Raw genomic sequence first — 23,334 nt, 5'->3', positions numbered from 1 at the left:
TACAACAGATGTTCTGTTTAATTTTGCATTGTGGATCAAAAATGTATCAAAGTGCATCAATGTTTCACAGTAAGGTGCTTGCATCTTAAACAGTTTGTTGTCTGATTTCAGTCATCAAGCTGGCAGAGCATGGCCACACCGCGCTTGATCCAGTGCTGAGGGAGCCTGCTAGTAGGCAACATCATGGAAATGACAAAATTGGTGGAGTGTCCTGTGGTCGAGAGGGTGCCCTTCCTCTCACTGGTCTTGTAAAGAGGGCAAACAAACAGCTTCTCGGGCTCGTTGATGTTCTTTTGAGCTGCACAAGAAAGAAAGAGGCAAAGGAAGAAAGAAAGTTTGAAATAGACACTTGAAAACATTAATAACATACATTTTATTTGGCAGTGTACATGAGTAATCACAGTAATACTTACTGGGTTTTATCCAGATGATGGGCATCACGTCAAATAGGACTTTGGGATGCTGCTCGGCCAGAACTCCACTGATGACAGGGAGATAAACAGTAGTCAACTTGCACTTTATAATACATCACTTACAACTAAAACTCTTCCTCTACCTTTCTTTGTCCCATCGAGCTCCATCCAGAAACATTCCATTAACGTAGACACCATCCTCAGGTGATGTGTCTGACTCATCAATAGGAAGAACCTGCAAGATAGAATCATGAAAACAAAACAACAGATGAGTATAGTCTTAAGGGCATGGGAAGATCTTTGAAGTGGAGACAGAGGGATCACAAAGTGTGTATCTTTTGACCTCAAAATCAAAGCCCAGCAGGTCAATAGGGATATGGTATTTCCTGGCGTAGTTCTGCATAGCCCCAGTTAGAAAGGCCTGGGTGAAGAAGAAGCCAGACAACCAGAACACGCTGGGTTTACTGCTGTCGTACCAATCCTGCAGACACATGAAGTGAAAATATAAGTGGAGTAACAAACTCAACAAAACTTTCATATACTCATAGCCATTTCTCCTGTTCATCCAAATGATTTATTTAGCATTCTCACCTGCAAAAACTTGAGCCTTGAGAGAAAGTCAGTAATATAGCTGCCCAAAGGCTTGAGGCTTGGGTAAGAGCGCTTGGCCCATTTCTCTGGGACCTTGCCCACTATTAAACTGCCTGCAACTGCCTCCAATTCTGCATCCATCACCACCAAACCCTTGATGGCCTTCAGCAGGTTCTGTAGACTCAAACGGATCGTACTGCACAGCCTGAGAAAGAGCATGAACAGAAGTTCATTTGTGTAAAATAGGTGATGATGTGCCAATGTTTCAAAGTTCAGCACTGAGGTGTTTGTCCATACGTGTTGTAGCGCTCCATCTCTTGGACGAGCACGGTGTTCATACTCTCCTCGTACAGCACTGGGAACTTCAGGAGAGCTGCTTCTGTGTCGAAATTAGTTGGAAGCTGTGGAAAATAAGCAAGTCTGATGATAAATATACAATGCATGGCACACACTTAACAGTGTGTTGAGCGAAATGCTAACATGTCATGCTAACAGGTTCACAATGACAATGCTATATAATAAACATGCTGATGTTTAGCAGGTAAAATGTTTACTATGCCAACATAATTAGCAATTAACACAAATACAGGTGAGGCTGAATAGAATATCACTGGAATTGCAAATATTGTAATATTAAGTAACATATTGACCTGATGACGGCACTACTAGAAAAAACATTGACATGGACATTTGAAATCCATCGAATAGATAGAGACATTTGATTCAAAACCACAAATGTCAACTTCATCTATTGCACTAGAGGCTTAGCAGAATCATTAGAATACATTGTTTGTATGTTTCTATAAATGAATGTCTGTATAAGATTTACTGCCAAATCATCAAGTAGATATTGAGATATTTCATAGGATAAGTGAAACCTTTAACACACTGGTGACACAGTAGGATTCAACGTCTGGGGACAATGAATCTCTGCATACAATTTCGTGACAATCCATGCAATAGTTTGTGTCTGGACCAAAAATGGGCCGACCAACCCTGCAGCTAACATGACTAAAAATTGCAAAATGAAGAGATTTCATTAGTACCTTAGTAAGGATGTCATTTGCTATGTCATACAGCGTGCTGTCACTCCCAGAGCTAGCCCCTCCCTTTGCTCCTCCACCCTGGGTGAGTAGCAGTGAATCAAACAGAAGCTTTGTCTGCTGGAGATCTTTAGAAATGTCCACATTCTCATGCATCCCAAACACCTCTGGATGTTGGCTGAAGGGAAGCTCCTAGAACACAAAAAAGATATCGCTACTCAGATGAACATCATAAAAAAAGAAAACAAACCAATATAAATGTATGTTCTTTATGTGTGTTATCTCTGTGTTTACATTGATAAATGCAATGTAGTCCTCGTAGACAGATTTAGGTGGGGCATAGTATTCGCCACTAGGTGAGAAAGGGTAGCGAGGTTTGTCAATGACGTCCTTGTTGTAGAAGTCAGCCAAGATGGTCATCAGGAGCCGCCTATCCCAGTCGTCTGTCACACGGCCACCGTAGTTACACTCGCCAGTCAGATAAGTTATGGCCTCGAAGGGTACTTCATCATATTCATTAACGAACAGCTAAAGAAAAACAGCAAATTAAATGGATTTCAGATTCTCGTGATTTAGAAATGTGCTCACTGAATGAATACCTGTAGCTGTCTGATGCTGATACGTAGGTCAGACTCATTGAAGCCGTAGGGAATATTCCAGCCCAGTGGACCAAACTTCTTCCTCTCCTGAACAAGAGCATGGAAGAAGCACAGCCCATACAGGAGCTTCTCCCAAATCTAAAAGAGAAATCCAAGAGACATGTGATATAAATAATGGAGAAATAAATTCAAATTCCTGTCACATACAAAATGTCCTTCCCCCAAACTCACCAGCTCTTTATCTGAACAGTTATTGAAGAAGTTTGAGTCAGAAATAGGATCTGACAAGTAGGACTGTAGCAGGTTGAGTCGGAGTCCTGTAGGGGGCTCGTTTGTCATTTTCACCCCATTCTGGAGGATGGTCACTGGAAACTGATGTCAGAAAGATGTTTTTCTTTAGCACTATCTGGCTTCTTTATTAATCTATAGACATGCGCTGAATTAAATACAATGAGCTTTACCTTGGATGAAGGGTAGCTTGTAAGCCAAAGGCGGAAATCCGGGTGGCATGTCGCTGGACTGAAGTCTTCACAGATTTTCTCTAGGGTGGACATCCAGGAGACGGCCAGGTGACAGTTCTGCAAACACACCCATGTCCCATCCCCCATAGCAGTGGATATCATTTTGGCAGCAATGGGACCCTGTCCCTGTCCCAGAGAGATGGACTGGAATTTGGAATCACCCATGTTCTTGTCACTGGCAAACTTCAGTAAACCTGTAGAGGGATTATGTTAATTCTAATGATTTTGCAGAGGTAGCATTATATGAAATCGTGACAGTCACTCATATTATACTATACAGGCTTACTAGCCATGGGATCAGCTCCTGGAGACAGCACAAACACAAGTGGGATAGTGCAGTTGGAATCCATGTAGCTCTTGCTCAGATCAAAGGGAGGGGGCTGGACAAACTTCTTCCCCAGCTTGCTAGTCACGTATTTGGTCACAGCTGGCACTATCTTATCTGGCCTTAGACAGCGAACAATGATCATCTTCTGCAGCTCATTGAGTCGTTCACACCATGGAGCAGGCAGGGGGACATTGCATGGCTCTTTGCTGTCATAAATAGGCTTGAAGTCTTCTGGATTTTTGATGAAATCCTCTCTGTGGATCATTGGTCAAGTTTATAATGACAAACAGGACAGTGGAGTAAAAGACACAAGTAGTAAAAAAAGAAAAAAAATGGTTGAGTGAGTGATGCTTTTTACTTGAATCCTTGTAAACCCGACAGGTCACTGGCTCTACAGATCTCATCCCAGCTCTTGTCTTGTAGCCATTTGGGGTCAGGGTTAGCAATGGTGTTCTGCAAGCCCACTCCTCCGGTCAACAAGAACATGAAGTCAGAGTATTCGATTTCCTCTTTTGCTCTGAGTGGAAATAGAAGATAAACAATATAAAATTTACATTATTTTCATGAGCATGTTGTTAAAAGCTGAAATTCTAACAATCTAATCCGTAACTTTAACACTTACAGGAGTAGATTGCAGCAGAGGAGGAAGGAAAAGAGGAGTTTGTCTCTCTCAAATAGAGAGCGACAGACGTTACAGTACAGGTTATAGGTGAAGTGATCAATGAGGTATCGAAGCCTCCTCTCAAGGATCTTGGACTTGTTACTATTGAATGAAAGAGAAAACATAGGAAGCTTCAGATGAACACAGACACAGACTTTCAAAATGTAGCTAAATCTTTGCTGAATGTGTAATGGTCTTAGTCTCTTGACACCAGTTGGCCCTAATACAGTCAAATATGTGTAGAGTATAGTGAAACATCCTTATAATCTCTACAGTTGCTACTTGTGATGTAACAGTACAAAAATGCACATTTCCTGTGTGTACAAGGCACATCTGCTGCTGTGCAAGTAAAAAAAAAAAGACATTTGATCCCTCCTGCTTGCAGCTGCTGTATAATTCTTTTTTTATTTTTTTTCATTCGTCCATATTCATAATCATAAATGGCATGGTAACTGTCTTTTATGTGTGCTTTACTGATTTAACTTTTTTCAGAAAACAGTTAAATGACTGATGATTTGGAGAAAATGACACCATGTGCACCATGAGTGATTACACAAATTTCTTCTAAATCTGACAAAACAAGTGCTTAACATTCAAATAGAAACTGAGTGAGCTGCTGTAATAAACCTCCCTTTCGTCAAGTTTGTGACTCCTGGGTGACACTCAGACTTGTGCTCATGCAGTTTTTTTTTTATACAGCCACGAAGTCCCAGCAGATTTGTCTCAGTGCATTACCTCTTTTGGGACACAACAGTATACACTTCATGTCACTCACCTGTCATGAATAGAGTTAATGTAGAGGTTGACAAACCAGCTGAGAGAGTACTGGTACATCGGGTCTATGTTGGTCAGATCAGCAATGCTGAAGAACAGAATGGAGGAATGCTTGGCAATGGCTCTGTAACCCTCTCTAGACTCCGCTATCTTGATTTCTGTTTTCTCTGCAATCTGAAAATAATGTAAGCAGTAGGAAGTTGGATTATCTAATATTAGGCCCATTATATTCACACTCCAGGACAAATTTACTGAGTTATTTGTGCATTATGCACACCTGCTGTTTCTTGGTAATCTCATTGGACATGATCTTTGCAGAGTCTAGAATTTGAATGGCACTCTCATCCTCCAGGATATTCCCCTCAGAGGACTGCAGTGTCTCCAGGATCTTGTCCTCAATTTCCTTGAGCTGTCTCTTATTATCAGCTGATTGCACTATTAGTGCATTTCTCTCCTCTTCCAGTTCTGGCCTGTAAACCAGAGAAATCAGAAACAATACTGTAAAGGGAGTGATAAGAAACATTTTCATTCGGATACCAACATAACCATTTTATGAGTGGTACCTCTCCTTGGCAACCACAATCCCCAGCAGCTGGTCCTCTAGGCCCTCTGGAGTGATCATGAAATTGAGCAGGGACACCTTAGTGGCCAGTTCTGGTAGGTAGTGTGGGTTTCTCAGCTTAGTAGTGATGTAGAAACGGAAATCACAGGAGTACTCGATCACACTCTCCCCAAGCCTGATGCAATCCACACCGCCTAAGTGAAACAAAAAAATAATGAACTGAAAAGTTTCGAAAGTTTTCAATTTTCCCCCTTGGCAGCCTTCTCACATTCACAGCACCTTGTTTGAAAATTTGCTTGAGCAGCAGTGGTTCCAGTGAGGGGTCCAGCTCCTCTCCTACATTTTCCAGCAGCAAAGGTGTTCCAAACTGGATACAGTTTTCCAAAGTTCTCATGTAGTCTGAGTCTGTTAGCTTAATTACACTCAGGTTTTTGTCTTTCTCTGAATTCTTCACCCATTTGTTGGCCTGACCCTGAGGGTCAATCATCAAGGGCCTACAAGAACACGAATATGAACATAATTCTTAGGTTGAATTGCACTGAACATCTTTCCTTTCTTTTGCATTTGACCAAAAACTGCATATATTTGATAAATACATAGTGAGAAATAATTTCAGAAATAAGCACTCACCATCGACGTGAATTACTGACAATGACACCATTATCAATTGAGAAAGAGTCACTGGGAAGGCCTGCAATGTTCCAAGCTCTGATCTTAATGGGATCACCCAGGGTTTTACTGACAGAGAAGTCATCTGATGATGGGATGTTCTTAGACTAGAGATATTAAGGCAGGTGAAAAGAAACATAATAAAACATTAAAAAGGGTGAATTCAAAGAAAGTGACCAAAAAATCTAAACACAAAAAAATCGTAGGACTGTTACTTGGCAGAGTTTAGTCCATGACTTGGTGCAGTCCTGTCTAAAGCCAGCAGTGAAGGCCCCCAGGTATGCGATGACACCAGCAGAGATGAGAACATCGCCAGTCAGGTTGTCGTACGTGTTCTGCAGGTCATCTGCTGCCTTAGACCATCTACATGAATTCATAGTCAGTGGCATATTGTAATGAGCTTGTTTGCAGGAAATAATAAAGAACAGAATATTTATCTGCATCATCCCAACCTGGTTTTCTCTCCGCCCAGGCCACCAATGAGTTTCTCAGCCCTCTCTAACTTCCTGGCACACAAATCCACCTGGAACTCCAACTGCGCCTTTTCCTCTGTCTTCTCCTCAAACGTTTTTTCAAGAGCAGCCAAGCGGTCCTCGACCTCCTTTAGCTCAGCTCTCTTCCCGTCCAGCAGGGCCATTGTAGTAGCCAGAGACTCCTGTGCCTCTGCGAGATTGGCCTTCTTAGGAGCCACAACCTAAAACCGAAGAAAGTGGTTGAGCTCAAAGAATAGCTGTCAGTGTATTATCAGGACAAAAAAAATATATTCAAAGCCAGAAACACTGCACCTTGGCCACCCTGTCATACACCTCCATTGCTTTGATCCACTTGCACAGACCCTCTGCTGCAGAGGATGCCTTTGCCACAATACTGGGGTCAAAGTCAGGATTAGTCATATATTCACTACGGATTTTTTGCATCACAGGGACCTGCAGTTAAGAAAAAGAGGAGTTGGTTAGAACAAAATATGTGTAAGTGTTAAATCATAAATGTATAAAAGAATGCAGTTTTCCTGACACTCACAGGAATATTGTCCTTGTCATACTCTCGTAAATCTCGTAAAAAGTTCATATCACCCAGTAGTTTCTTGCTTGGACCCCAGTAGTCAAAAACCTAGACAAAGAAAACATGTTAGTCAATGAGATATTACTTAAAATTTGCAATGTTTTTGTCAACAATGTTTTCAGGGGCTAAAAATAAGTAGCAGCATTCATTTTTTTCTTCACTCTAACCTTTTTTCCAGTCCCAGCTGGGTCAGCTATCTTATCCGGCTTTATCTCCTTCATTACACACACAGCTGACATCACAAGCTTCACCCCCGAAGGAGGATTTTTCATCGACTTCACAATTGTGACATCAGAGGGCTGAAACGAAACAGGCAAAGCTCAACTCACTCAGCTGCTGAATCTGCAATAGTATGAGCAGCTAAACTTTGGTACCATGTAGCAAAGGGATTGAAGTGTCCTCACCTTCAAAGTATCCAAGGCTGAAAGAGCAGCCTCCAGGGCAGGGATGGCCTCAGCCAAGTCACTTTCACACTCATTCTTCAAAGCCTGAGCCTCATTGGCTTTAATAGTTGCTGCCTCCTCATCAACACGCACAACTTTACTTTTGGCTTCCACCTCTACAGACTCCACCTCAATCACCTGAAAGTCATCACATTAAACGATTACGTTCAGTATTTTTAAATATACTGGTACATATACTCTAGGTTGATGCTGAGGCTGAAGGAAGATTTGAAATGTATTCACCTTCATCATTTTGGTGTTGTCTATCTTTGCCTGTTCCAGTTTGGGCTGCAGGTCTACAAGTTCTTGTTTCATCTCACCAACCTGCACAGAAACATTGTTAAAATGAGCTGTGTAAAGCTACGCTGAACATGTTGTAATTTTAAAAATATGCATAATAGCAACAAAAACGATGTTGCTGCATGTACCTGAGATTCAGCAAAGGCTAGTTTATCCAGACCGTTAGTATACCTCTGTTTTGCTTTCATGACTGTATCTCTTTTCTGAGTGAGTAGCAGACGGAAAGCTGCTATCAGCTCCAGGTAAGATGTGGGTGTCACATAATTATGGCGACCTAGCTCAGAGAGGAATCTGCAATGAAAATAACAAAGTAATTAAGAGCTTACAAATGTACTTTACCTTTGTATATAAAAGTTATAAATAACTGTGTCATACCTCTCTGAGAGCTGTTTGGCAGAGGTATGGAATGTTTTGCAGATGTGTATGACCTCATGCCTCTCATTCTCACTCATCTCCAGTGACTCCAGGAAGGAGTTGGCTACGCGCTCAAGAGCCTCCTCTGGCCACGGCTGTCAGGGCAGAGAGAAGAAAGGATGGTGAGGATAGCAGTAAAGACACATATAACCTATACCTATGTTGTCATTTCTGTCCCAGGGAGTACTGATGATTAACTGTCTGACACACAAATACATACATAGACAGTTTTGAGTGTTTACTGTGTATATTTTTTTTCTAAAGATGAAATACAAACTACAAACACAGTACCTGGAACCAGTCAATGGTACAACAGTTGATAAGAGATGGAAATTGGCGCAGGCGATTTCGAAAGGCATCTCCAATAGGACTGAAAGCCACAACAATGTGTAGGTTTTCTCTACAGCGTGCCACGAAGAAAGCAAATAGGGTCAAAGGACTCAACTCCAAATTCTTATTACCAGCCTGCGCAATGGGACGTACTGTCTGGAGAATGAGAGATGAAGAGTAGCATTAAACATAAATTAAGACTGCCTTTATGCAAGGTATAAGGGTACACATACAGTTTGTGACAGGCTACCTCCATGATCTCTTGCTTCTCGTCTATTGCAAACAGGTTGGGCACCTCCCCTGTGTTCAGGACGCTGTCCACATCTTCAAGAAAAGCCTCATCTTTGATCTGAGCGTCAGTTAGCAAGAACACTGTCTTCTGACCTTTCACCCCAGCATTTTTCAGGAGCATCTAAAGCATAAGGAAGAGCAGGTTTGAAAAAAAAGAATCACAACCAGAGATCAAAACATCATGAGCATCAGATTGACAGGACAAAGAAGTCTGTTCCAAACCATACAGCTGACCTTCAGGTCGTCTCTCCACTCAGTTATGCCATAGCTCTTAGAGATCTCAGGCTGGAACATAGTCATGTGGGCCATGGATGTGGCCAGACGGGTGATTGACTGACGTCCGCTGCCTCCCACTCCCACTAGCAGCGCATTGCCTCCTGGCTGCTTCAACACACGGCTGATACGAGACAGGTGCTCCAGGACATAGCTACATCATGCAGACATTCTTTTCTTAGTTAATCATATACCCTTGCAAAGACAAATTTATTAAAACATAAATTCATTCACTTAACTGCACAAAAGGTCAAATCATTTGGTTGTATGTAAATTGTGTGATTTTAGTATTTAATATGAAATTAAGATCAGTATTTTTACGGTGTGTTTTGTACAGTGACTCCATAACACCAAAGCTGTTTACCGGAAGATGACGAGGTTCATGCGATTCTTGTTCATTTGGTTGTATTCATCAAGACATGACTGCACCACTTGAGCGAAGCTTTCCATTGAGTGTACCTCAGTGTACAAGCGCTCATCGTCCTCCAGGTCAGGGTTCATGTAGTCACCAAACAGGAGATTTCGCATGTCTTCCTCAACCAGCTGAGAAATTTATGGCACAAATTAAATCACAGAGATTTTTCTATTAGCTTCATATTTACATATTTTATTAGTAGAGCACAAATAGAGGTTGTATGTTTATATGGATGTTTCATTTTCTAGTAGACAATACATTCCGAAAAATATATCAAATCTTTTTTGATCCTTGGTAGCAAGGGGTGATAACAGGCCAAAGCAGCTTACGGAATAATAAAACACATAACACATCAACAAATATAAATGCATCTCGACTTACTTTACTGCCTTGTTTCAGGTGATCAAACACCTGGTCAAATGACTCTTTGAAATGATCTTTAAGGATGCTGTTCATCAGCTGAAAAAGCCATGCTCGATCTTTGTCATCAACCAGACGGTCATAGTAGACACGGAAGACCTCGTGGACAAACAAGCATATCATAGTGCGTTTGTTCTCTAGAGACTCCTTCTTCAGCAGCAGGCAACCTTGGATAACACGTGAGAAGTCCCGTAGGTTGAAGGTGTAGTGAGACTTAGCTGGAGTTGGAAGCAAGTTCTCCATGGCTTTCTTATACACCTTGGAAATTATAAGCATACACACAAAGAATTAAAGCACTGGAGAATCCATCCACATCATCCATGTGCTCATTTGAATAGTTAATGTAATGTCACTGTGTTTTGGAGGACTCACTTCCATTGTAGCTGTCACTATTTGGTTGCCAACAGTAAAATATTCAGGTGGGAACTGATTGTTTTTGAGATAGAACGTCACCACGCTGGAGAAAATGCGAACCATGGTGTCATCACTGAAGGCGTTAATACTAAAAATGTTGAAGTGCCGCAGGAAGCGGGATGTCACAGCATTCCTACCACCACCAGGGGGACCCATAGCTGAGATGAGCTGGAGATCCACAAGAGAGATCTTGGAGGTATCCTTCAGGTCATACCTACCAGAGCATAAGAAAATAAGGTGTTCACTAAACAAGCATCTCTAATTTAGTACATTAAGTCAGCTACATATCTAGTTTTGATATGAAATACGCATCTAATGGTAGATGATTCATACCAGTTTTCATGGTCTATATACTGCCGAAGAAGCTCCACAGGAGGCTGCGCTCCAAACTGTTCCAGGGCAGGCATGTTCATGTCATCTACAAAGATGACACACTTCTTTCCCATAGGAGGCCCAAACACTCCCTTCCTTCTCTTATCTAATCTGGACATGATGATATTCTGAAGAACCAATAAATACAAAAGAAATGATTCTAAATTAAAAGAATTATGCTTTTTGGTTTGTTTAGATAATACAGTTTTCCTAGCAATCCAGGACATTCTTTCACATCATACACGCTGACCTGAGTTTGGTTGGCACTAGTGCGAGCTGAAAAGTTGATAAAGAATGGTAGATAGCGGCCTTTGTCCAGGTTGTTCATCAGCTTCTCCTTCACATACACTGACTTCCCAGTGCCAGTAGGACCGACAAACAGGAGTGGCCTAAGCAGAGAAACATTGGAAAGGTTTTGCAAGAAATACATTTTGTCTGAAGAAATGTCAATTAATCCAGCGGTCAGTCAATAATTTATGGCAATACATTCAGACTACTGACACTCCATAGCTGATGCAAAGATCCATGAGGTAGGTGTAGCGAACTGTGTCTATGGTGGGAACAATGATCTCTTGAACTTTGGTGTTTTTGTCCCCAAGGTCGACATTCTTGATGGCATCATTCCAGTGAACCCAGCGGCCTTTTCCTTTAAACTAAATAAGAGATTAGAGCATAAATTAGGGTTAGATTACTGATTTAAACAAAAATGAAACAACTCTGAGTGATGTTATTACACAATACCTCATAGGAATAGTCATACACCAGGCCTTTCTCGTCCACTGGACATTCCCATTTCCCCACAGTGGCAGGGATAGGATGTTCCTCTGACTTTCCTGATACAATCATCCTAAAGAACTCGCTGAACTTCTCTCTGCTGTCTGTGTCACAGCTGCCACCCAAAGACCACACCAGGGAGAACGCAAAAGCTGCCTGCAAACATAAAGGAAAAAAAGGGTAGGTGTCAAAAAAAAGAAGTGGAAAGTAAAATACAAAAACAATGTTTGCATGGAGGTGCAATCTTTTTCAGTCCTTCAGTCCTTTTACCATGATCCAGGTGGAAATATTTTTATCCCCAGGATTGGCCTTTACAGGTTCAGTGAGCAGCATCTCAAACAGTCGACACAAGGACACCACAGTGTTACTGTTGCTAGTGGAAACAACTTCCTGTAAACAAAGACATAATCCAGTATGACAAAACATTCTTCTGCATTTTATATATAAATAAACAAAAACCTCTGAACGTTTATGTTATTATATATTAAATATTTGTGTCTTAAGGCCTGGGGTCACTTACTCTGCAGTGTTTACGCAGCATTCTGAAGGTAGGCGGCAGTAGCCAGTGGAAGAGCTCCAGCAGCAAGGACCGGTTGTTCTGGCTCTGCAGAGCATCAGGAAGAGTGTTCATCCAGGAGATCACTAAGGGTTCCCAGCCCAACTGAGAAGGTTCCATGTAGATCATACCACATCGACTGACTGTGGCAGGCTGCAGTGGGAGAAAATAACCCAAAAAATAAAATTCAATTACATCGTGTCAATGAAGCTAGATATAGCTAGGTATGTTGTTAAGTCTCACTGGCTAATCAAATGTTGTTAAATATTTCAAACTAAAATGAACTAGTAATTGTTAAATTTTATGATAGGATAAACATCTAACTCACAGAGGCCTGTGAGAGATCCATTGCTTCAAAAATCAGACTCATCTGATTGGACATCTGGATGATCTCACCACTCATCAGACACAACTGTAGAGGAAGAGTAAAGCAAAAAGATCATAGTCACGTGAATGAAGAAAAAAATAAATTAGCAAACATTTTTACTTTGTATTTTGTACCTTTTTGTTGTCATCCAGGACAGTGTTCATGCTCTCAATCCACAGTGTGTCGATGGGACCATCAAACACCACCCATTTACGGTCTGGTGTGTCAGCTGATGCAAACTCACGAAACGTGTTAGCCACAATCCCATCAGTCCACTAATAATAAGGAAAAACAAAAAGTGAAAAGACTGAGAGGAAGAAAGGGCCTTTTCCAAAGTCTACATCAATACTGTAAATGCATAGTTTTTATATATCTGTGATACAGAATAAAGATACAGGTCTACCTCATGGGAAACTAGGTCAAACTGTCCAAAGAGCTGTCCCATGGTGATGGATTTGGGATTCAATGTCCTGAAGATGACCTTCTCCTCCTCACCATACCCCCTCTCATTCATGAGAGTCAGTGTGTCAGCCAGAACATGTAGCACTTTGGTCTTTCCAGCAAAAGGCTCTCCCACCAACATGAACCTGAAACAACGTATTTTAATTCCCTTCACGCCATGTCTCAGTCATGTGAAATATCGTATAACTGGAAATATACTAAACAGGATACCATAACTCAACACAGTAAAACAGAAATACAACATACCCATGCCTGACTATCATCATCTCGTAGGACTGGATTATCTTCTGTAAGAAGACCTGCGTTGGCTGTACATTGTGATTTTTACAGCACTCTTCAGTAGCCTCCAGAAACAGCTGCCAAGGATATGAAAAAACTCAACTTCATGATGACTGATAATAACATACATGGTAATATTTATAAATACACAGGTATAATTAGATTTAGGGCAAAAGATTAAATGGCAACAAAATATCTGACCTGATAGTCAGCCTCAGGAAGCTTGATGCCTGGGAACAAATCGCTGGTGATTCCATTGAACAGCGGAATATCGTGGGACAGAAACTTGGGCTCATTAACATCCTTTATGGACCTCAGGAGCTGTACAATACAACATGTGGAAAAAAGTAAAAGGGTCAAAAATTAAAAAACAAGTGACAAACTAGAGAAGTTCTCAATTAGGACATACTTTAAAGACTAATGTTTAGCAAATGCATTAATTTCAGCACAAATACCAGTATGTCTTCATTCGCATCAGGATACTTCAGCTTAAGGTTTCCTGCAGCCACAAGTACAGCTTTGACAGCCCTCATGCCATAATCATAATGGAATTGGGAGGAGAGCTGCTCTGAACATAGCCTGTAGGTCATCACGATCTTTACTGACAGTGGTTTGGCATTGAGGAAGCCATATGAATACAGAGAGATCTCTGCAATCAGTGCATAGTTGGGGACCATCATGGCCACTGTTCGAAACAACACCTGCACAGAGAAATGAAAGATAATGATGTTGTCTCACACTCCTATTATATTACATTATACTGAAGGAGTGTAAAAGTACTATCATCACATAACAGTGATGTCAGTGAATTTGATGTTGGCAAGAATTTGTTCACTAATTAAAGACCTTGAGGTTGTCTGGGAGTTCTGAGCGTCCTGCATAGCCAGGGTTCATTGTGATGGATACAAAGCAGTTGGGATTGAGTTTGAGCATGGTCCCCTCAAAGTCAAAGTACTCCAACTTCAGCTCGACGGCCCTCTGGATGCAGAGAACCTGCTGGGCAACTACAGAGAGCACCTCCAGCTCAATACGGTTGAACTCATCAAAGCATGCCCACGCACCAGATGAAGCCAGACCTTTAAAAAACTATGAGACATTGCACCAAAGTACATGTTAAAAATGTTGTTTTTGCATTCATAACTATAGCATTAGAGTTAAGAATATGAATTCACTTCACTTTGCCCATAGCGAGGTAATCCAGTCCATCAGAACAGTTGAAAACCACACACTGCACTGCTAGAGCTTTGGCTAGATCTTTGGTGGTTTCAGTCTTTCCTGTTCCAGCTGGACCCTCAGGTGCACCACCCAAATTTAGGTAGAAAGCCCCAATCTAAAACAGATGAAGAGAGTTGAACTTCATTGTTAAAACACCCAATTAAAAGTGACATATTATTATTCATGTTCAAGTAGCTTATTTGTCAGATATTCTACCAGGGTTCTGTAGCATCTGTCAGTCAGTGGAGTGATGACGAGTCGTGGTGAGTTCCCCAGGTATTCATAGGCGTACTTAACATCACAGTTGATTATGCGCACACGAACATTGTCATTGTTCCAGTAGTAACGAAGCTGAGCAAGCCACTGGAAGTCTGTTTCATTTGATACACCTGTCAAAAAACATACTTATTATTTTATTTTTAAAGATTTTTTTGGTGCTGTTTACAAACTAAATCACAGCTCTGTTATAGTCAACTCTGCATTATGTGCCATGAGGTACCTTTCTCAATAAGGTCCTGGACTACATCCCTGGCATGGACATCAATTGTAACCAGCGCTCCCAAAGTGATCCGTGTTTGTTTCGGCAGTTTCCCTCTCACCAGCTCCACAATTTCATTCAGCTGATTCTGGAGTTGCTGATAGTAGTTCTTTAAACCCTACAGAGATCAAAAGCCCAATTACTATTTTAGTTTTTCCCAAGGTGATGTTTCGGTGTCATGCTTATTAAAAGAAAAATTCAGGTCAGGTCAACAACAAAAAACAAGGAAACTTTCAATGAAAATTGTGCAAAAACCTACACCAGGCCCTGCTCTGATGGATTCATGAACCTCCAAGGTCCAGAAAATCTGAGAGGTACAGAGCACCACCTGCCCAGGCCACTCCTTAACCCACTGGCTTCGTGCAGTCTCAGCGTAGGCCTGTCAGTACAATGGCATATTTATGTTTATGCATACAGTAAGAAGAACTTCAAATCCTCCATACACAACATGGTGACTTTACAGTAAACAAAAGACTGTGCATTATTTAAGGTATATTTTAGGTAAAAGTGATCTCACCACCCTGGACCGGGCCACTACATCTCTGACACTGTGAATCATCACATCCTCCACTTGCACCAACCACTTCTCCACAGCTCCTTTGGCTTCAGATGTGGAGATGTGTTGGATTAGTTCAACACGCTCCCCCTCACTACTATACATGGCCTGGTCAAGAACAGTATGCAATTTAGCAAAAGTTAATTCAACCAAGGTATCATGTAACAATAACAATACAACATATGTGTGACTGCCTTGCCTGGATGTCCAGATTGGGTAGGAAGTCCAGTTTGGAAATGCCCTCAAAGCACTTCTTCAAATGGGGCTGCACTCGCAGTGGGTCCTTGGTCTCAGACAGAATCTCCAGCATTTCATCATTGGACAAGAAGAAGAACCTGGCAACAGCATTGGTAGCAAGTATCAAAATGTGTGATATTAACAAATAATTGGACAAAAGAAAAACTGTAAAATCTTCAGTTTACCGTGGAAAAAAGAGACGTTTCTTCTCCAGATAGGCATTCAATCCTTTCATGATGCTGTCCAGGAGGTTGTTAGAATCTTGCAGTTTCTCTAGCAAACCAGGCAGTGAGGTAGCTTGCAGAATCTATGATTACAAATCATCAATTAACACAAACAGTTTATCTTTCAGATTTTCTTCCTTTCAGAATAATGTGTTTACCATAACTTTTTACCTTAGGGTCCTTAACACAGTGCCTCATGACCTCTTTCCAGTTTTTGTCAACAGTTTGGAAAAGTCGTCCCTCCTCTGGAATCTGCTGCATGATGTCTTGAGAGGAGAAGATAGGCTCCAGATAAAGCCACTGGGCCTGCACCTTCAGCCATTCATCTATGGTTTCCTGGATACGAAGAAGACGCTCCTCCCATATCTAATCACACAGAACAAACTGTCAAATCTCTGTAGGACAGGTGATAGAGTTTAAATCACTCCAACCTGGTAAAACTAATCATCATTAGTTGTCCAAAAACTAACCTTGATCTCATTTTCAAAGGGTTTGATGAACGGTGAACCCCTCATAGTCTGAGTCTTCACAATCTGGTCATCTAGCATGGTCTGAATCTCGTCCAAAGTGGTCAGGATGGACACGCCAGTCTCCCTGTAAGGTTGATGATGGAAAGAAATACCATCCCAAATATGCATCATGGTTTGCATAGCCTTCTCCAGGGAAAACTCCTGTGAAGACACAGTAGCAGTACATAGCAATCAGTACATCAATACCATCAGTATTATGGTTTTTATCAATTGAAGAAGACGCAAACACAAAACTTCAGGAGTTCTCACTTTACTAGCAGCAGCGCTTATAGACTCAAACTCTTCCAGGTAAGGAGCCAGGTTTTGTTTGAGGACTTTGCGTAGTGTAGTACCAGAGTCAGGAGTGAGGTCATACCCCACTATCTCTGACATCTGGTCCCAGTGGCGAGCTCTAATACCTGGATTACACAAGATGGACACTACAGGGATGTGGTCCTGTTGACAAAAACGCATTGCACATAATGATTTAGCATAAAAAAATAAGACTTCACGTACTACAGGATTTCATTACTGAGCCCTTTTGAAATGACAGTTACATACAATACCTTGAATTCTTTGATCTGGTTCATTACAGTGGAGCACAAAAGTACTGTGGGGCTTTCCTGCTTCTTTGAGGCATCCGCACTAGGTGGTCGGCTAGTTTTTCCAGCAATCTTTTCCATCTCTTGCTCAGCCTTAGCCTGTTTTTGTTGGAAAAACTTCAGCAACTTGAAGATCTCCCTAAAGAACTCATCTACATGTACTTCCATGCTCTCGCCATCTAGATCCTGAAAGGCACCGTTCATCCATCTATTCACAAAGAAGATAAAAGGTTATCACAGGGTACTGTGTGTTTATATTTGAACACAGCACACATCAAACTGAAATCTGACCTGTTCTCTGTGCGCTGCCACTTCACTACAAATCCAAACAGCTTCTGATACAGTTCAATACTGTCTTTGATGACCTCAACTTCTGGGTAAAATGTTGGGTCCCATTTGAAAAAGTCCTCTTCTTTGTTGATGAGGGCAATTGTCTTCTCAGCCTCCTGGAGAAGTTTCTGAACTGTTCTGACATCCGTAACATACTGCCAAAAAAGGTGATGACAAGGGTATTAATGTCCATTTGATATAACAATATTGCTAGAAAACCAAGCTAACTAAATTAATTTGCTGCTGGATTTAGCTTCGTATTGTACAAACAAATATGAGAGTGGTATTGACCTTCTTTTCTCATATTGATCTTAGCAGAAAAGTGAATATGAAATGTCGAAACGATTTCTACAAGGTTATCTGAAAGTGTTAATGACACTGTACCTGCTGCATCATATCCAGCTCAGAGCAATGTGGGAACTCCTCTATCCTGCGTCCCAACTTTTCCAGCTGTACCATTAATCTTTCTCTCTTAGCAAGCAGCTCCTGCTCACCTTTCTGCTTGGCCTTCTGCATCATCTGGAAAATGACAAAGCTGTCAGAATCAGGTCATCCTTTAAACAAAACAACCATGATATACTGTTGTCAGCAGACACAAGAGCATTACCTCCTCACTAAGGTCAAAGACTTGGAGGATTTTCTGTGGCCAGAGAAAGACAGTCAAATTAAGCTCCAGATCCTCTGGCTCAATGATATGGACATCCAGGAGGTAGATCAGTCTTGAATAGGTGTCCTGTCAGAAGACAATCATGTTAGAAGTGATAGAAGAATACTGAAATCAATATGCTTGAGTGTAAAATGCAACAGGGAGAACCAATCATCACATTCACCTTAATTTTTTTATTAAGGTCTGCAGTACGCTTTGTCTTAGTTAACTTAATGTCATCTATGATGTGAGCCATGTCCTCTGTGTTCTCTGGTATTTTCAGAGCGTTCTCTCTGATGGTTTCAAATTCAGAGCAGATCCTTTGAACAGACACAAAAAAGGATTGTGAGAAAAATCGGAGCATTTTAAACACAGAGGGACAGTGTTGTCAAAGAATGTTACAGAGAAGTGACTCACTGCAGATTTTGTTCACGGTGGCTGGCGATCATTTTCTTCAGAAGTATTTCTGCATAGTTTTTGGCTTTGTTGGCCAGCCCCTGTTTCAGCTCTTCACAGTCCAGATGGACCATTGTGAAGTGGGCTTTTGCTGGGAGGCTGACAATCTCCTTTGACAGAACACAAAACTCCTCCACTTGCTTTAAAAAGCAGTAAGATTACACATTGTCATCAGAAAAGGGATTACAAGGCAAGAATAGGTCTCTAAGATACAAAGCATGAATTAAACTTACTGCTTTTTTACCTTAGTGTATTCATCAAAAGTGTGCTCCTCTTCCATGAACTTCTCCACTCGACCCTGTGCAGTTCCATTGACTAGCCAGTCATAGTTGTCGACTACAAAAATTAAGAAGAAAAGTCAGCAATAAATGGAAACAAAATAGGTAGAGTGAAGAGAGTAAGAAAGAATAAGAAATTATTGAATTAAGAAGAGATCACCATAGTTCTGGAAATGTTTGTCGGGTTCCTCTAGATTCTTGCACATGGCAGTCTTCAAGGTTTCATGAGCCCAAGCATATATGTGATCAGCCATCTTGGCATCCACAAACGAAGGCGCTGCTTGTGCCAACCATGACTGGACTGTCTGTACTTTCTGTGGATCAACGTCATACATGTCAAAACTGGCTCAAATTACACTTTTACACGGAAATGCGCCATAAAGATTTAATTTCCCTTTAAATGGCTTTCAACTTCACCTGCAGTGTGTTTGTGATGGCATTCAGAATCTCAAAAACAGCAGCCTCCAGATCTTGCACGGTGGGATAAATTTCCATCTTTTCATCATCAAATGTCAAGGCCATACGAAAAAGGGGTAACAGGTGACGATTGCTTGGATCAAACACCTTGACAAACTCCTCTACACTTGACTGAAGCAGGGATTTCAACTGGAAAGAAGAAAGATGTTCTTGAGTCTAAATTTGTAATCAATGTAAATACATACAGTGGATGCTACAGTATCTCTTTTAATGGTCTGTTAATGGTATTTTGATGAATGTCTCTAATAGGTGACTTGCTAACCATTCAATCTAGGACATTATAACATCATAAATATATTTCTGAGTGCAAGTCCAAAATCAAGTCAGCCTTTTCTCACCTGATTGGAGATGAGAGTGAATGCACAGTCGTAGAAGGAGTCCAGTTTTTCCTCTTTAACTCCCCTGAGTGTCTCTTTACTTGTTAATAAGTGGATGATTTTGGGGAACCAGGTATTCATGATACGATCTTCTGTCCTCTTACACTCAACAGCTATTTTGTTCTGCAGACTCTTACAGTCCACAGGTCCTGAAGCCCTGAGTCAACAGAAAAAAACAACAAATCTGAGCAAATATTCATCAGTGCCATGCTGCTTTCATGCTCTCCTTCCTCACCTGCACCACGAAAGATCCACCAGGATGAGTGGTGAAAACGTCATTTGGCCGATTTCCAAGACAGTTTGCATTACCGGATGAAGAATATGCAAATTTGTTTTTATCCTCTTGCGGTTTTTGATAAAGCTAGCGTGCCATGGTTGGGAGAAATCAAGAATTCTGCAAAAAACAGAATGTATTTTACAAAAGTGCATTAAAAGAGACAAACTACAATGTTAATTGTGTATACATTATATACTCACTTTGGCTGGGTAGCTGTCTGTTTCCCTGAGGTAGCTTCTTCACTCTGTGGATTCTTTAGTACTGTGTCCACTACAGGGGGTGAGTATGACATAATGAGGCATGGTTCACCTGCATTAACTATCTACACTGCAAACATAGACATACATACATACACAAGTAATGGGCTATTTATCAGCAAATACCTGTGTGCTTAACAATCACATTATGGAAGTCATCAGTGACTTCCTTGTAGAGCTCCTGTAGTAGTTTAGTTGTCTCAGGGCCCTCCTTGAGTTTAGGGGAGATGCGGGAATCAATGGAGTGCAACCACTGTTGCTGGATTGGAGCGAATGAGCGCTTCTCCACACACTGCTTCAGGAACATGTAGTTCATCTACAAATAGGACCAGAATAAAATAAGAGAGGTGTCACACGTGTCAAATATATAAATAGGGTTTAGTCTCCTCACAGTGCAAATTTAAAACTAAAACGCAAACTTACCCTACGCTTTCGCTCCTCACTAATCATCTGTAAAGCAACGATTGAAACATTATATTGTGCAATATAAATGTATGTTTAAATGTGTGCATAGGTAGATATAATCATCATGTCATACAGTAGGTGGAAGCTGTGGCTCTGGTGATCGGCTGCGCACTCCTCTCTCTTGGCTCTGCCTGTAAGCCTCCATTGCTCTGGACACCCTGTAATAACAAACAAACTGTCACAATGCAGAAAACCCAGTGGCCTGCCTAATGATTTACTGGGATCATTCTCGTGTGGCTATCATTGAAGTGCTGACAAGAAGAGCTGCCATAGCTGAAAACCTACACTATCGTATGGAGTTGCTCTTGTTGCACTTTACTCCGTCTGTGCTTGAGCAGTTTCTGTTGAACCGTTATCTTCTCCGCTATCTCCTCCTTTGCAGCGACGGTCTGTGCAACAAGCACATCCCGCTGCTGCGTGCCTTCAATCGGGGGCAAGGCTGGCATCTTTGACATGCCCTTCGCCACCGCGGCATTCAAAACTCCAGGAGAGGTAGCCATCCCAAGCAACGAGCCACTGAAAAGAAGCAGAAGTAAAAACAACTAAGTTACAACTGTTGTTGTAAGTTCAAGCTAGGCGAACTTAAGCTAGTTATAGTTAGCTTACGTTACGTTACGTCGCAGTAGTTCACTCAAAAGTTATAATAAGAACAATAACAGTAAGACATGTCTGGGTTTACCTGTTCGTTCATTCAATATCTTCTCGCTTTCGTTAGTTAGCTGATGATAGCTAAAGTCAGTTCACTCAAACAAGTTTTTGAAGACGCTGCGGAGACTGAGGTTAACGGCGTCGTTACCATGGAAACGGTAAACATGGTAACCATGGGAGGGAGGCGGGGCTTGTCGTGTTTATTCCTGTTGCTAGTATCTACGAGCTAATATAAAAGCTTGAAAGGACATGAAATAGACAAGAAATGTGTATACAGATAAATACAACAGATATAACAGATATAAATACAACAATATTATAATATGGCGATGAAAGGAAGTTTACTGCTAGACAAATGCATTTCAAATCCTTATGGTCTGTGTGTTATATGTGGCATGCCTCCATAATAATTGAAATCATCATTTTCATCTTTATAGTTTTCATCAAATAAAACAATAAAACTGAGAGAGGGGCACCATCTGCAGCAGTATCACAGTAGCAATACCTTTTCTGAGATGAAATTGTATTAAGAGCAAAGTTTTTATTCCATACAAAATGCAACATAATATATATACAAATACAACAACAACATTTATGTAATATTTTTTTTGTTTCTTTTGCCCTCCATGGCAGAATACTTGGTTGTGGACAAAACGAGATATTTGAAGGAGTCACCTTGAGCTTTGAGATTTTATGGATTAAACAACCACCAAATTTATTGAGTAAATTATCGACAAATTAATTGATGATACATACAAAACATGACATATCAAAATTATTAAAATTATTGGAACAGGAGTGATACTCAAACAGGCTCATCTTCGTCAATGTATTGGTGGAACAAAAAAAAAGACATTTAACAGTGTGCAGTAAATACACAAAAAACATAAATGTTCAATCACTATTTAAGAAATCAGAGGCATGATTGAAATAATCCACTTTACTTTTTCGTAGTTGACTGTTTGGTCAATTACATGATTCCACCATTAGAGGTCCCTTTGGTCTCTTTCTGTCTAATGTACTGAACACTGACTACTGTAGCTGCTGAGTTGTGCAGTACACATAAACTGTTGTTAATCATCATGTGAAAAGGATTCTGAATTCATAATGTTCATGAGTTCATGTAAACATGTATGCAGAACTTTCTATTTGTTCTTCTTCCCTACCACATTAATCCCTGACCCCTGTAAACCACAGGGCTAAACTACTCAATGGGTAAATACAATTCATTAAATTACTACAATTTATTAAAAATACATTGACAGCTACTACAGTAAAAGGCTGCTTACACATTGATGTATCCATATTAACTAATCCAGTCTAGCTGATTAAATAATCTAATAATAGTATAAGATAATAATATTACTTTGTAAAAGGGGAGCTACCTGCGGATATACTGTGTGTGTGTGTGTGTGTGTGTGTGTGTGTGTGTGTGTGTGTGTGTGTGTGTGTGTGTGTGCGTGCGTGTGTGTGTGTGTGTGTGTGTGTGTGTGTGTGTGTGTGTGTGTGTGAGAGAGAGAGAGAGAGAGAGTGAGTGAGTGAGTGAGAGATGGTGAGTTTGTGTGTGTGGGAGAGAGTGAGTGAGAGAGTCTAAAAAGTTTAATACAAGTTTGTTTTAGCTGTTACTGGTTTCAACTCAATGCTGAAACAACGTTGAAAACATGTGAAACACAGTTGGCTTTCGATCTACAGATCACTTTTGCCATCAATAAATAACTAATAATTACGTTATCACTGTTTTGTTTGATTCCATGATGTATTTTACTGAAGATGAGTATTTACAATACATATATTATTTTAGCAGGTTGGGCATATTTGCCAGTGATGTTTACTTACACTTACTTATATATTGCCTTTTACTTTATTAAGATCAGATTCTGCAGCTAAAATTACATAAAAGTAAAAGTTA

The 23,334-nt window shown here is 40.8% G+C and overlaps 1 protein-coding gene across 1 annotated transcript; it reads right to left on the bottom strand.

Moving 5' to 3' along the window:
* dnah12 (dynein, axonemal, heavy chain 12) lies at positions 1–21,576 on the bottom strand. The gene is made up of 74 exons (XM_019258556.2): positions 21,457–21,576; positions 21,063–21,293; positions 20,851–20,935; positions 20,736–20,762; positions 20,439–20,628; positions 20,256–20,325; positions 20,014–20,172; positions 19,740–19,935; positions 19,342–19,530; positions 19,085–19,238; positions 18,891–18,982; positions 18,608–18,786; positions 18,375–18,510; positions 18,152–18,277; positions 17,929–18,063; positions 17,506–17,699; positions 17,179–17,422; positions 16,883–17,068; positions 16,574–16,774; positions 16,275–16,469; positions 16,065–16,186; positions 15,842–15,977; positions 15,604–15,750; positions 15,346–15,465; positions 15,048–15,204; positions 14,765–14,937; positions 14,511–14,663; positions 14,180–14,419; positions 13,789–14,034; positions 13,535–13,654; positions 13,301–13,410; positions 12,996–13,179; positions 12,727–12,867; positions 12,554–12,637; positions 12,190–12,378; positions 11,940–12,059; positions 11,637–11,825; positions 11,397–11,548; positions 11,146–11,284; positions 10,857–11,023; positions 10,482–10,737; positions 10,071–10,367; positions 9,639–9,817; positions 9,236–9,428; positions 8,961–9,122; positions 8,672–8,866; positions 8,342–8,475; positions 8,095–8,257; positions 7,910–7,990; positions 7,628–7,804; positions 7,391–7,522; positions 7,182–7,271; positions 6,947–7,087; positions 6,614–6,855; positions 6,377–6,524; positions 6,123–6,268; positions 5,772–5,986; positions 5,494–5,686; positions 5,208–5,400; positions 4,932–5,104; positions 4,118–4,258; positions 3,854–4,012; positions 3,454–3,749; positions 3,108–3,361; positions 2,878–3,018; positions 2,647–2,784; positions 2,342–2,575; positions 2,051–2,239; positions 1,302–1,405; positions 1,005–1,209; positions 757–894; positions 557–648; positions 414–481; positions 1–298 (listed from the first exon to the last, which is right to left on the bottom strand). The coding sequence occupies exons 2-74, from the start codon at positions 21,275–21,277 to the stop codon at positions 108–110; spliced, it is 11,922 nt and encodes a 3,973-aa protein (XP_019114101.1). The 5' UTR covers positions 21,278–21,293; positions 21,457–21,576; the 3' UTR covers positions 1–107.
* Between the last annotated feature and the right edge of the window lie 1,758 nt (positions 21,577–23,334).

Source organism: Larimichthys crocea, chromosome XV (genome assembly GCF_000972845.2).
Source record: "Larimichthys crocea isolate SSNF chromosome XV, L_crocea_2.0, whole genome shotgun sequence".
Classification (NCBI taxonomy): Eukaryota; Metazoa; Chordata; class Actinopteri; family Sciaenidae; genus Larimichthys; species Larimichthys crocea.
This window is presented reverse-complemented; position numbering and strand designations above follow the sequence as displayed.

Excerpts from the sequence above, each read along its gene's own strand:
- dnah12 (XM_019258556.2), bottom strand. The coding sequence starts at position 21,277 with ATGGCTACCTCTCCTGGAGTTTTGAATGCCGCGGTGGCGAAGGGCATG. Across the intron at positions 16,187-16,274 it reads ACTGTGTTAAGGACCCTAAG|ATTCTGCAAGCTACCTCACT; the intron begins GTAAAAAGTTAT and ends TTGTAATCATAG. Across the intron at positions 8,476-8,671 it reads GTACCATTGACTGGTTCCAG|CCGTGGCCAGAGGAGGCTCT; the intron begins GTACTGTGTTTG and ends CTGCCCTGACAG.